At 47.3% G+C, this 12,985-nt stretch overlaps 1 protein-coding gene across 1 annotated transcript; it reads left to right on the plus strand.

Moving 5' to 3' along the window:
- Positions 1-816: 816 nt before the first annotated feature.
- LOC110284390 (butyrophilin-like protein 1) lies at positions 817-9,653 on the plus strand. The gene is made up of 10 exons (XM_021150131.1): positions 817-1,078; positions 1,513-1,664; positions 3,162-3,515; positions 4,592-4,873; positions 4,981-5,181; positions 5,737-5,757; positions 5,872-5,898; positions 6,092-6,118; positions 7,947-7,973; positions 8,894-9,653. The coding sequence occupies exons 2-10, from the start codon at positions 1,583-1,585 to the stop codon at positions 9,400-9,402; spliced, it is 1,530 nt and encodes a 509-aa protein (XP_021005790.1). The 5' UTR covers positions 817-1,078; positions 1,513-1,582; the 3' UTR covers positions 9,403-9,653.
- The last annotated feature ends 3,332 nt before the right edge of the window (positions 9,654-12,985 follow it).

Genomic DNA, 12,985 nt, shown 5'->3' on the forward strand with positions numbered 1-12,985 from the left:
TGAATCCTCAAAATTCTAGATCTAAGATTGAACGTCCACAAGCAGGTCATAGGAGGCACACAAGAATGGAACAAGCACAGGCAGACATTTTCTAACAAAACTGTACATATCACAATGCTAACTTGAAGATGAAAAAGAAGCTTTTGAGAGAAATCATTCCAAGAAAATAATTCCCTTTTAAGTGAAGATATTCACTGAGACCGTGTGACTTTCAGCAGTTGTGAAGGGGTGACAATATACAGTAGAGTATGAAGATGCAAAATGGAGGTGGGGGTAGAGAGATGGCTCGGTGGTTAGGGGCACTGGCTGTCCTTACAGAGGACCAGGGCTGGTTTCCAGCACTCACATGACAGCTCACAACTGCCTGTGACTTTCCTCCTAAGGGGTTCTGACACCTCCTTCTGGCCTCCATGGATACTGCGCACATAACATCCATGAGGACACAATACCCACACACATGAAATACATTTTTAAAAATGCAAGCCTATTGAGAGATGAAAGAGCCCCCTTTTGCTGGCATTTTGTTTAAGACATGGTCCTGTGTAGTTCAGGTTGTCCATGAGTTCACCGTGTAACCACGGCTCTACACATACGGCCAGAAGTCAATTTTTGTGGGCAGGGTAGAAGCATTCTTGGCTTTATTCTCTGAATCTGTTAGGTGTGTGAGTGACCTCCAATCTGACCATCAGACCTGAGCGCTTCTCCCTAGCTCTGTGGGAGGCAGCTTATGGTGAGAAGTATCTTAGAGTGGCTTTCAAGTTCCTATCAGCCTGTGGCTCAGCCCAGTGCAAAGTCCCTTGGGCTTTAATTACTTCCACCCTTAAAGTAAGAGCTGAAGATGGCTGCAGCTTCCTCCTAGACTCCTCCAGGAGAAACTCTAAAGCCAGAGCCTGGGGGCAGCATTGTGTGTCCACCTTGCCACTGAGAACATCTACGGAAATTGGACACTCTGGCCCCAGCAGCCACACACTTGACTGTTGGCCACAGTAACACAGGTGTGGATTGTCCCCAGAGCCAGGGTCCAGGAGTGCACTGAGGATCCCTGGGGCTTCAAGGAACCCACAGCTCTGTCCAGACGGTGAGTGAGGGTTTGTGGTTTCTGAGGAGGTGTGGGCCTGAAGAAGGGTGAATTGAAGTCATGAGGATATAGTGAGAAATGGTTCCTTTTTTGGGAGGAAAGTAGGTAAATGAATTTTTTAAAAAAAGATTAAATTAGAAGAATGAAAATAGACTGAATGTGGGAGTGGTCTACTTTCTTGTATGACTTCACTGCCCTACATTGGACTCAGAGAACCCAGCTCTAAGATCCCCTTTGGGACCATGAACTCACAGAAAGGGGAGAGAAAATGGGAACTTGGCAGCTTTCCACGTCCACATGGGAAATTGTTGGTCTTCTGAATAAAGAGGGGACTTGAAAGGCCCTGGGGAGGGCTAGGGTTGGTGGGTTTTGTCTTAAGGGTTTTGTGGAAGACACAGCTAGAAACCCATGAATGACATTAAGTCTTGGAACAGGGAATTTTTTTCCTGAGAACTTTCACCTGTTGCCCTCCTATGGTGAACCTGGACTTGACCTTGCACTCTGATGATGAAGGGCTCCCCCTCCGTCCCTCCTGCTGGTTGTCTCCTCCCTCTGCTCCTCCTGCTGTTTACCAGAGTCTCTGGAGGTCAGTGTTCTGCCTTCTGTGCTGTATTGTGTCTTGTGTTCAATGACTTCTCTTGCATAAATGTACTCCCATGGCCATCTACTGGCCAAGAAAATATCCTCACTGATCCTTTGGGTAATTTTTATAAAACCTGAAACTGTGATATCTTCCTAACTCTTTGCTGAGTGTGGGTGAGTTTGGCCTGTAAATGCTACAGTGCCTGTGTGTTGAGATATCCTTTGTATGTTCACAGTGTGCGTGAGTTTTCTCCCTGCTGTGGCCAGCTACCTGTCAAGAAGTTTAAAGGTGGAGAGTTAGCTCATGGTTTGAGGGTGTATGGCTGTGAAGGTGTGCATTAGGGGGTTTGTGTGCACAGGAGCACAAAGAGTTCTTAGGTTGTGACTTTAAATAAATCATTTATTCCCTCTGGGACATTATCTCTTCCTTCATAAAACAAAAGCATCTTTAGGTTAGAGTTCTCAGACTCTGGAGAGAACTCAGAAAGGAGACCATGTGAATGGCATAGTGGGTAAATATAAGAATCCAGATGAAAACCAGGGCACTGTACATGCTAGACAACTGGTCTACCATCAAGCACACCCCAGCCCTAGTATCAAAAATGTTAATGTCCGTGAATGCCAATTCAAAACTCTGTAAATTTTTGTGTAAAACATTTTTGTGTATTTGTGTGCATATGTATGTGTGTATGTATGCATGTATTCATATGTGTACCTGTGTGCATGCATTGTGCGGTTTACTGAAGGATTGTTTCTAGTAATAGAGTGAAGTGCTGTAAATGTTACTCATTGCCCAAACTGCTGCATAGTGATTGCATTCATGTGAGACCATGATTCCCCACTGCACTGTGAAATGGTGGAACGGACTTTCTAAACTGAGCTGCTGACATGTTTATATGCTGACACCTGGTGTTAGGCAGAGGAGAACAAGTGTCCCCTGAGTCACGGAGGCACCCCACAATTGGAAGCAATGCAGAACTGAAAAGAGCCTGTCTCCACTCTAGCAACGGTCATTTGACACTCCTAGCCCAGAACACCACTCTCTAGAGGGTACCATGGCCAGGGCCACCAACCCTAAATTCACACAGAGTTCCCTAACCCTGCCCTTTCTCCCTCCATCCACCCCTCTCTCCTTCCCTCCCTCCATCTCTGCTGCTGCTTTTGTGATCTTGGCTATGTTGGCATATTTGAAGAATGTCCATTTCCTAAACTATACAATAAACAGGCTGTGTATTTAAGTAGATTCTAAATACTGAAGAAGCTAATATTTCTGAACAAGCATTAATGTTGTAAAAGTCCCCAAAATACACGCACATATATACATATACACAGAGACCGAGACATTTATACACTGAACTATTAAATTTTTATCTGTTAAAATTTAATACTTTTTCTAAAGTAATACAAAGGAGATAAATGTTTAATTCCCTAACTGAAAGTGCAGGGTTGTTTTAAGTCTCATATCTCTAACTTGCTTCCGCAATCTGTCTCTGTTCCCCAGAAGTGTCTTGGTTTTCTGTGAAGGGACCAGCTGAGCCCATCACTGTCCTGCTGGGGACTGAAGCCACCCTGCCCTGCCAGCTGTCTCCTGAACAGAGTGCAGCTCGCATGCACATCCGATGGTACCGTGCCCAGCCCACTCCTGCTGTGCTGGTGTTCCACAACGGACAGGAGCAGGGAGAGGTGCAGATGCCAGAATACAGGGGCAGGACCCAGATGGTGAGACAAGCCATTGACACAGGAAGTGTGGCTCTGCAGATACAGCAGGTCCAGGCCTCTGATGATGGCCTGTACCACTGTCAGTTTACAGATGGCTTCACCTCCCAAGAGGTCTCCATGGAGCTTCGAGTCATAGGTGTGTGAGCTTGGCACAAGGTCACAATGTAACTGCCACCATCAGAGTTTAACATCACAGATTTACATTTCTGAACCTAAGAGGTGTGTATGTGTGCATGTGTGTGTGTCTCTGTGTGTGTGTGTGTACATGTGTGTGGTGTGCATGTATGTGTACATGGATGTGTATATATGTAGATGTGTGTGTATGTGTATGTATGAATGTGTGTGGTGTGTGCATGTGCGTGTGTGTGTGTCTGTGTGTACATGTGTGGTATGTGGTGTGTGCATGTGTGTGTCTGCATGTACATGTATGTGGTATGTGATGTGTGCGTGTGTGTACATGCATGTGTGTGCATGCATGTGTGTGTATGTGTGTATGCATGTGTGTCTGCATGTACATGTGTGTGTATATGCATGTGTGTGTATATGCATGTGTGTGCGTGCATGTGTATGTGTGTGTCTGTATACATGTGTACATGCATGTGTGTGAGTGTGTGTGGTGTTTAGTATGTGTGTATCTCTGTGTGTGTGCATATATGTGTATGTGACTGTGTGTGTGTGCATGTGTGTATATACACAGATATGTGTATATCTGTGTATGTGTGGAAGGCAGAGGTCAACCCCAAGTCACTGTCCACCATGTCTTTTGAGAAGGGATTCTCACTAACTGAGCTAAGCCGAGTGGTCAGTGAGCCCAGGGATCCACCTGTCTCTGATTCCCAAGCTTGTGCCACCACACCCAGGCTTTAATGTGGCTTCAGGAAGCTGAACTCTGGTCGTCAAGTTTGCACAATAGTCACTCTGCTCACTGATACGCTTGTCCAACCCTCTGAGCCCATTTCAGTATCTTAAAAAACCCCAGAAAGTGTATTTGGTAGCAACGCTGACACCCTCTGGCACTAACTTTCAGTAAACCAAGACAGAAAATAAAAATTGGGTCAATTTTCAAGTTTACCTCTGCCAGTCCACACACATGCAAAGACAGTAAGCTGAGGTCAAGCAGTGTCACAGGGTAGCCTCAGCTGATCTCTTAGGTATAGTGAAGGTCGACCTCCCTCGGGCTGCAGGCCTCAAGCTTGTGTCTTCTCTCCTCAGGTTTAGGCTCTGCCCCTCTTGTTCACATGACAGGACCTGAGAATGATGGGATCCGAGTGTTGTGCTCCTCAAGTGGCTGGTTCCCAAAACCCAAAGTGCAATGGAGAGACACCTTCGGGAACACTCTACTGTCCTCCTCTGAGTTGCAGACCCAAGACAGAGAAGGGCTCTTCCAGGTGGAAGTGTCTCTTTTGGTCACAGATAGAGCTATAGGCAATGTGATCTGCTCCATCCAAAATCCCATCTATGACCAGGAGAAATCGAAGGCCATCCTCCTCCCAGGTCGGTGAGGACCGGACTCTGACAGGGCGGGGGAGGGAGGGGAGAAAGAAGGGCTGGAAGGAGTTGCCTCCGGGCTGGTTTCTGACTGTCCACGTGTACCTTGTCAGAGCCCTTCTTCCCCAAGACGTGTCCATGGAAAGTAGCCCTGGTTTGTTCTGTCCTCATACTATTGGTCCTGCTCGGCGGGATCAGCCTTGGAATCTGGAAAGAACATCAAGTCAAAAGGAGAGAAATTAAAAAATGGTCAAAGGAACATGATGAAATGCTTCTGTTGAAGAAGGGGACAAAATCTGTACTGAAGATCAGAGGTATATGTGGGGACAGCAGCATCAGTCAAGGGTCTGTGGAAAGGCTGGGGATTGGGGGAGCTAGGGAAGCCCGGGATGCAGGGGTTCCACAGCGCACTAGTTTTGCAGGGGACCAGAGGACAAAGGAGAGGAACATCAGATCTCTGAAATGTGGCCTCAAACCACAGCCAGTGCCTTCACACCTTGATCATCACAGACCCATGCTTTGCCCACGCCCACACTCCACCCCTCCCCTCTGCCCCCACACTCCATCTTTCCCTGCACCCACACTCCTCCTCCAGAGGGTGCTGCCAGTTCTCTGGCATCGGGTTCTCCTTCTATGAATCAGTCAAGAATGGGTTTGAGAAGCCCTAAGCCACTTTAAACTCCCAAGGTGCTGGGACATTGCTCTGTGACTCCAAGGCACCTTATCCAGTTGGTGTCCCTGTGAGCAGGCTCGTCTCCTTTATCATGGGGCCTCTACAGGAACACCAAGTCTAATTCGTTAGTTAGTGTCCAGACTCGGGACAGGCTGAGACTCAGTTTGATGGCTTTTACACCTCCGTTTTCTTTCAGATGACCTCCAGGCCGACCTAGGTGAGTCTAGCTTTTCCTCCCCCTCGTTAGCATTTGTTTCTCCTCCCAAACCCTGCCCCAGCTTCCATCATTCATCCACATTGGGCCTTCTGTTTGTTTCTGTTTTGTTTTCAGATCGGAGGAAGGCGCTGTACAAAGAAGGTAAGAGACCATGGGTCCTGCACCTCAGATTCCCTGGTGTAAATTCCCCCTCGGTACTCTCTCAGGGTGGGAATGAGGAGAGACTGGAAGGGTTACTGATGGCCAGTGCAGAAAACTGAGAGGAAATGGGGGGCAGATGGATGCGTGGGGCCACAAGTCAGAACTCAACTGTCTTGGGTCTGTTCTGTTGCAGACTGGAAGAAGGCCTTGCTGTACCCTGGTGAGTGACTCCTGGGCACTGGTTCTTACCAGTAACTCCCAAACACACATGAGCTTGTACATGCACACTTTAATGGCTGTCAACTTGCAAATTGGAAAAAAAAAAAAAAAGCATCAACAAGAAGAAGAAACTTTTAAGATAGGGTTTCACACAGCATGCTCTGTACCTAAGGCTGGGACTGAGCTCCTGGTCCTAGGGCGTCCACCTCTCAAATGCTGGGATTTCAGGTGTGCAGCACCGCACCTGTCAAGTTGTGATCATTTTTGCTGGGGATTCAAACAGTCAGTTCCTTTCTATAGTGAAAGAAAAAGGAAAAGCAACTAGAGTTATTGTTCATATGATATGTGTGTGAATGTGTGTGTATGTTATGTGTGTGATGTGTATGAGTGTGTAATGTGTGTGTGCATATGTGCGAATGAATGTGTGTGCATGTGTGTGAATATGTGTGTAATGTGTGTGTGTGACAGGGTGTGTGTGTATGTGGGTATATACGTGATGTGTGTGCAAGTGTGTGTGATGTTGAGTGTGTGATGTGAGTATAAGTGTTGTGTGTGCGAAGAACACAAATACACTAGGTTCTTCCTTGGCCCCATCTGTGCAATTTCCACTTATCAGACATTGTGCCACATGTAGGTGGCACAGCTGTCACCTCTGACCCTGTGGAAGTTGAAAGTTCCTAAGGAACACGAGTGAGAAACCAGGCCACTCCAGGCAGCCTGAGTGCTTGCAGGACACACTTACTCAGTGGGACCTCCGACGGGTCACTAAGCAGTGTCTATTGGGACTTTTCAATGATTTGCTTAAGATGTTCCAGCAGGGGCTGGAGAGAGACCTCGGAGGTTAAGAGCAGTGGCCACTCTTGCAGAGAACCGGAGTTCAGTGCCCACAGTCCATATATGGTGGCTCCTAGCCTCCTGTAACTTCCATCTCAGGGAACCTGGCGCCCTCTTCTGGCCGCTGCTGGCACTGCACTACATAGTCCACATACTGCATGCAGACAAACACTCACACACACAAAATAAAATTTAAAAATAAATCTTTTTTAAAAACTTCCTGTGATTCTGAAAAGGGGAGTTAAGCACTGAGGATGGGCGCCTGAGCTCAGGTGCCTGGGGAGTCAGCCACTCTCTTCACTGCAGGGTGGAGAGGGAGGACAGACTGCATGTCCTAGCCACTCCTCCTGACTCCTGTCCTCCCCGCCACATATAAGAAGTGAATTTCTTTGTGTGTGTGGAGGGAGGTTAGTGAGAGACCCAGTGATCTACCTAACAGCGAAAAAAGTCCTTATCTGCCCTCCTCCCACGGCTACAGACCTATCTAACTTCTGCATAAAACCTTGAGGCCCAGCAGCTGCTGTATCTGAACAAGAGGAACGGATCACCCACTCCAACCCTCACCCCCACCCTCATCCCCACTCCCACCCTCACCCTCATCCCCACTCCCACCCCCACCCTCATCCCCACTCCCACCCTTACTCTCATCCCTACTCCCACTCCCACCCTCACTCTCACCCCCACTTCCACCCTCATTCCCACCCTCACCCCTGCCCCCCCACACACCCTTACCCCCACCCTCACCTTCATCCTCTCCCACCTCCACCTCCCATCCCCAACCCCACCCTTATCCTCCTCCACCCCCAACTGTAGCCCTGGGTCTCTAGGGAGCAGCTCCTGAGACAGCACAGAGAGCACCCTGCATGCTGGGAGTTCCTGGACACTAGAAAGTCTGAGGGGCTTAGTGAGGAAGGGGAGAGGAGGGGAGAAAGCACTGGGAGTGCACACCTCCTTTTCCTTCATTGTGTGAAAATGTTTGCTCTGCTCTCTTCCAGACTGGAGGAAGGAGCTGTTCCAGGAGGGTGAGTGGATTTGCTCATCTGCCTCAGAGGTTGCTTCTGGTCTTTTGTTTCTCGTTTTGGATATGCATGTCAAACCTTGCATATGCCGGGCAAGCCACTGAGCACACCAGCCCCCCCAGTTTGCTCTCTGGTGTCTTGTGTGATCTTCCTGGCAGACACTTGTTCAAGCTGAATAGGGGAAAGAGGAAGGGATCGTGCTGTGTGAGCCTGTGCTGGAACCCACAGCCATGCTCGGCCACACTGTTCAGTTCCCATCTCAACACACTGGCCCAATGGGATCCACTGAGCTTGGATAATAGAAATCACCAATGCTCCTTGCAGATGAGACTCCAGACTAAGGAAAAGCTGCTCCGAGTGGCAAGAGCACTCAGCTTCATTTTGTGAGGTCTGCTTGTGATTGGTCCTTCCATAATTGAGGGACAAGGCTCTGATCTAGGACATAGGGTGAACAATGTTCTTACATAATTCCTTCAAGTCCTGGCTCACTCTGTGCTCTCCCAAGACCCATGCTAGAATGAGATGCAGAGCTCAGCATGCACCATGAGAGCACTCGGCCCAACACACAGAGGAGTGTTGATGTGCCAGCTCTCCACACCCAGTCTCCTTAAGACTGCATTTGTCCAGGAGCCGCTCACACACAGTGCTAGCTTTGAACTCAGTTATTGATATACAAACATTACAGTGGTGGCTTTGTCTGCTCCTCCTCTGCCCCTCCTCCTCCTCCCCTGCCTCTCTTCCTCCTTCTCTGCCCCTCCTCCTCCCCCTCCTTCTCCACCCCTCCTCCTCTTCTGCTCCTCCTCCTTTTCCCCTCCTCCTCCACTCCTCCTTCTCTTCTGCCCACCTCCTCCTCTGCCTCCCTTTTTCCTCCACCCATTCCTCCTCCCCCACCCCTTCCTCCTCTCCTCCTTTTCCTCCTCCAGCTCCTGTGAGGATAAATTATGAAATGCCTGACCAGGACAAGACAGACTCAAGGACAGAAGAGAACAGAGGTGAGGAGACTGTCAGCAGCTCACAAGTAGACAACAACCTCATCACACTCTCCCAGGAAGGCTTCATGTTGGGAAGATACTACTGGGAGGTGGACATCAAGGACACAGAGGAGTGGACACTAGGAGTTTATGAGCTGTGCACTCAGGATGCATCACTTACAGACCCCTTGAGGAAATTCAGAGTCCTGGAAAAGAATGGAGATGGATACAGGGCTCTTGAATTCTGTTCCCAAAACATTAATTCGGAAGAACCTCTGCAACTGAAGACACGTCCGCTGAAGATCGCCATCTTCTTGGATCAGGAAGACAATGACCTCTCTTTCTACAACATGACCGATGAGACACACATCTTTTCCTTTGCCCAGGTCACTTTCTTGGGATCACCCTACCCTTACTTCATACGTAATTCCACGGGGCTCTCTGCAACAGCACAGCCCTAAGCGATGTGCACAGGGAACTCAATGGCTGGGTGCTGCAGCGTGTTACCCGTAAGGCCCTCTTAGGCAGGCACAGGGGCCTCTGACCAAGAGGCCTCTTAACCTGAGACTCCATGAGCCTCGGGGATCAGATCCTGGACAAGATTCTGGGACCATCTGTGTCGTGCATGGTGTTATACTTATTAATAGCCTACCTTCTTTTGACAAAAATGTGTTTAATCATTCCTAAGATAAATGAATCCATGGCTTTCTGAGTCTGATATCACAGTTGCACCCTGCTTACACACCAGTGCATCAGCATCACTGTCACTAATTATATAGGGTTACATAGGGCCATTTTCATACAAGCGTACAATGTATTCTGAGCACATTACCCCCCCCACACACACACACACCAGTATTATTCTTTGCTTATGCCTAACATACTGTAAGCCAATAATGTGCTCGTTGGGTTTTTGTCAAATTGACTCAAGCTAGAGTCATCTGAGAAGGAGTGTCAGTCGAGGAATTGCCTCTCTCAAACTGTAGGCAACTCTGTGGGACATTCTCTTGATTGATGATGGCTGTGGAAAGACACAGCCCACTGTGGGTGGAGCCATCCCTGGGCAGGCGGTCCTAGGGTATACATGAAAGCAAGCCCTGGGGAGCAAGTCAGTAAATAGTGTTCCTTCATGGTCTCTGCATCAGTTCCTGCCTCTAGGTTCCTATCCTGACATCCTGTTCTGGATTCCTCGGTGATAGTGTGACCTGGGAGTCCTGAGATGAAGTAAATTCTCTCCAAGGTGTTCCTTACTCACTGTTCCGCGGCTGTGAAGAGCCACCATGACCAAGGCAGCTCTGAAAAGAGAAAGCATTTAACTGGGGGCTTGCTTGCAATTTCAGAGGTTTAGTTCATAATTCTCATCATAGTGGGGAGCATGGCAGTACATAGAGTGCTGGAGAAGGAGCTGAGAGCTATGTCTTGGTTGCAGGCAGAAAGAGAGAGTGGGGCGGGGTGGGAGGTGGGAAGCTGGGCTAGCACAGGCTTTGACACACTTCCTCCAAGAGTGCCACAACCCCTAATCGTTCTATTCCTTTTGAATATGTCTACTCCCAGGGGACTAAGTGCTCAAATACACGAGCCAAGGGGTCATTCTTATTCAAACCACCACAGTTAGGAACAGCAGTAACAGAGACTCAAACCAAGACAAGCGGTTTTCTTAACTGAATTACCATAAAATTACAGAGGCAAACCTTGCTATTGTGAAATCATAGCAATTATAATAACTAGATTTAACATGAGTAAAATTACTCTGTGAATTTGCTTCATAAGGTTTGTTGTTGTTGTTGTTTTTAGAAGGGTTTCTCTGTATAGCCCTGGCCGTCCTGGAATTCACTCTGTAGACCAGGCTGGCCTCAAACTCACAAATCCACCCGCCTCTGCCTCCCAAGTGCTGGGATTAAAGGTGTGTGCCCTCACTGTCCTGCTTAGCTCCACAAGTTTTTAACACTCTCTATCTGTGTATGTTTCACAAAGAACTGGCCATAAATAACTTCTGCATGGGCACCAGTCACCAGACTATGCCTTTGAACACAGTGTTAAGACAGCATTCAAAAGAATAAAAATAAAGCAAACCTCATGATTCTCAAACAAAAGTAGCAATGTATTAAAATATCAAAAATGATCTTTCAGATATACTCCATAACAACCTAAGTAAATCTTAAATGAAGTGGTGATTTAAGTAGAAAATAACCGTTAAAATCCTCTTCCAACAAACATGGTGAAGCTGTGCCATGCACATCCTGGGCATCTGAATGAGTGAAAAATACTGAGGTATTTCTCTTGCAGAAGGTGGAGGAATCTAATGTATAGCCAAGGCTGTTGATGAGGGAAATGGGGGCTGGGAAGAAGGCTTGGTGGTCACGGGCATGTGCTGTTCCTGCAGAGGACCTGAGATAACTCCTGCCTGTAACTCCAGCTCTAGGACATCTGACACTGTTCTGGCCTCCACAGACAACTGCACTCACATGCACATATGCTTCTCCCCAACACACAAACACATAATTTAAAATAAAAATTAATAGTAAAAATGAGAACTTTGAATATGTCAGCAGAGGGAAGGGGGGCTTGTTTCCTTTTACTCCACTCAAAACTACATATGTTGTTAATAAGAAAAACCCAGAGGAAACAGGGCCTCCCTCTTAATTGTACGTTCTTCCTACTGCAACAGCCAGAACGTCTTGAATGCTCATTGGACACTGGGTCCAAAGGCATGGGGACTTTGATAAAATATCTAAACTTGACTCCAAAACAAAGTTTAATAAGATAAAATTTATAGTGCCTAACACTAAAGAAATGAGCTGGGAAATGTAGTTCAGATGGAGAAGAAGAGGATAAATCACAAGAGTGTAGAAGTCATGGAAGTGACTGAATGTTGAAAACGCTACAGCAGATGTGATTCGGTTTTTTTAAAAATCCAAATTAACTTCAATAAATGAAACCTTAATGAGATGGTAGTTAAACTGCTGAGAACAGGAGAAAACAAATTAGTGCTTCACCCATATTCTCAGCCAGTGACCGACATACAGTTTGCTTCAGACACAGGTGGGGTCATGCCGCAGACAATGAAGGGATCCCCAGCACCTCTACCTGCCAGCCCAGGTGTCTCAGCTCACCCCCAGCTCCACTCCACAGACCCACTCTGTTTCCTCATACACCCTCATGGACCCACTAAAAAGGGGGCTCCCAGAAGCCCCTTTCAGGTTCAGTTGCTTGACTGTCTCCTGGAACCCAGAGATAAGGAGAACCATTAAGGTATTTGAAACTCAAACTGCCTGTTCCCATGAATGGAATCAAACCATGACACACTCTAATATAATCTCTTAGAACTCTGCAGAAGTTGATTTACACCATTGCCAAACATGCCGTGGATATGCCCAGGAAGCCGAGACATAGTTGAAATACTTTCCTATTCTACTTATCATTTTAAAGTTTTGTATCTTTAAACAAACAAAAAACTCTATTTGCTTTATGTGTATAGCTATTTTGCCTACATGTATTCTACGAGCCATGTATGTGCCATGCCTGTGGAGGCCAGAAGAGGGCATCAGATTCCCCAGAACTGGAGTTGCGGATGGTTGTGAGCTGCCTTGAAGGTATTCCTCTGGAAGGGCAGCCAGTGCTCTTATCTGCTGAGCTCTCTCTCTCCAGCCCCAAATTTTCGCATTGTACTCTATAGTTCGGAAAATATGTATTTTCAAACGATGTAAGCTGCTATTAAAACACAATAAGAATAAAATTCAACTGGAACAAACTAATTTGTTTTATAGACTTTGTGTTGCTTTGGTATGTTTTACGTAATGGTATACTGAAGTGACTGCTGGCTACAGTAAGCATTCGGACAGCAAACTCCGACCAGCCATTTGTGAGCTGAGGTTTCCTAAGAGAGGCTTGAGTAAGCCAGTGAAATTTGCTATAGAGATTTTGTGGCCCGTTTTGTGCAGAGTCCAGAGCGGCCCCAGCTTGCAGGGTCATTTCCCATCCTACTTTGCTATAACACCCAGGAGCATAGGGCCAGTTTGTGAGTCTTAAGACACCTTTTAGCCC

Source organism: Mus caroli, chromosome 17 (genome assembly GCF_900094665.2).
Source record: "Mus caroli chromosome 17, CAROLI_EIJ_v1.1, whole genome shotgun sequence".
Classification (NCBI taxonomy): Eukaryota; Metazoa; Chordata; class Mammalia; order Rodentia; family Muridae; genus Mus; species Mus caroli.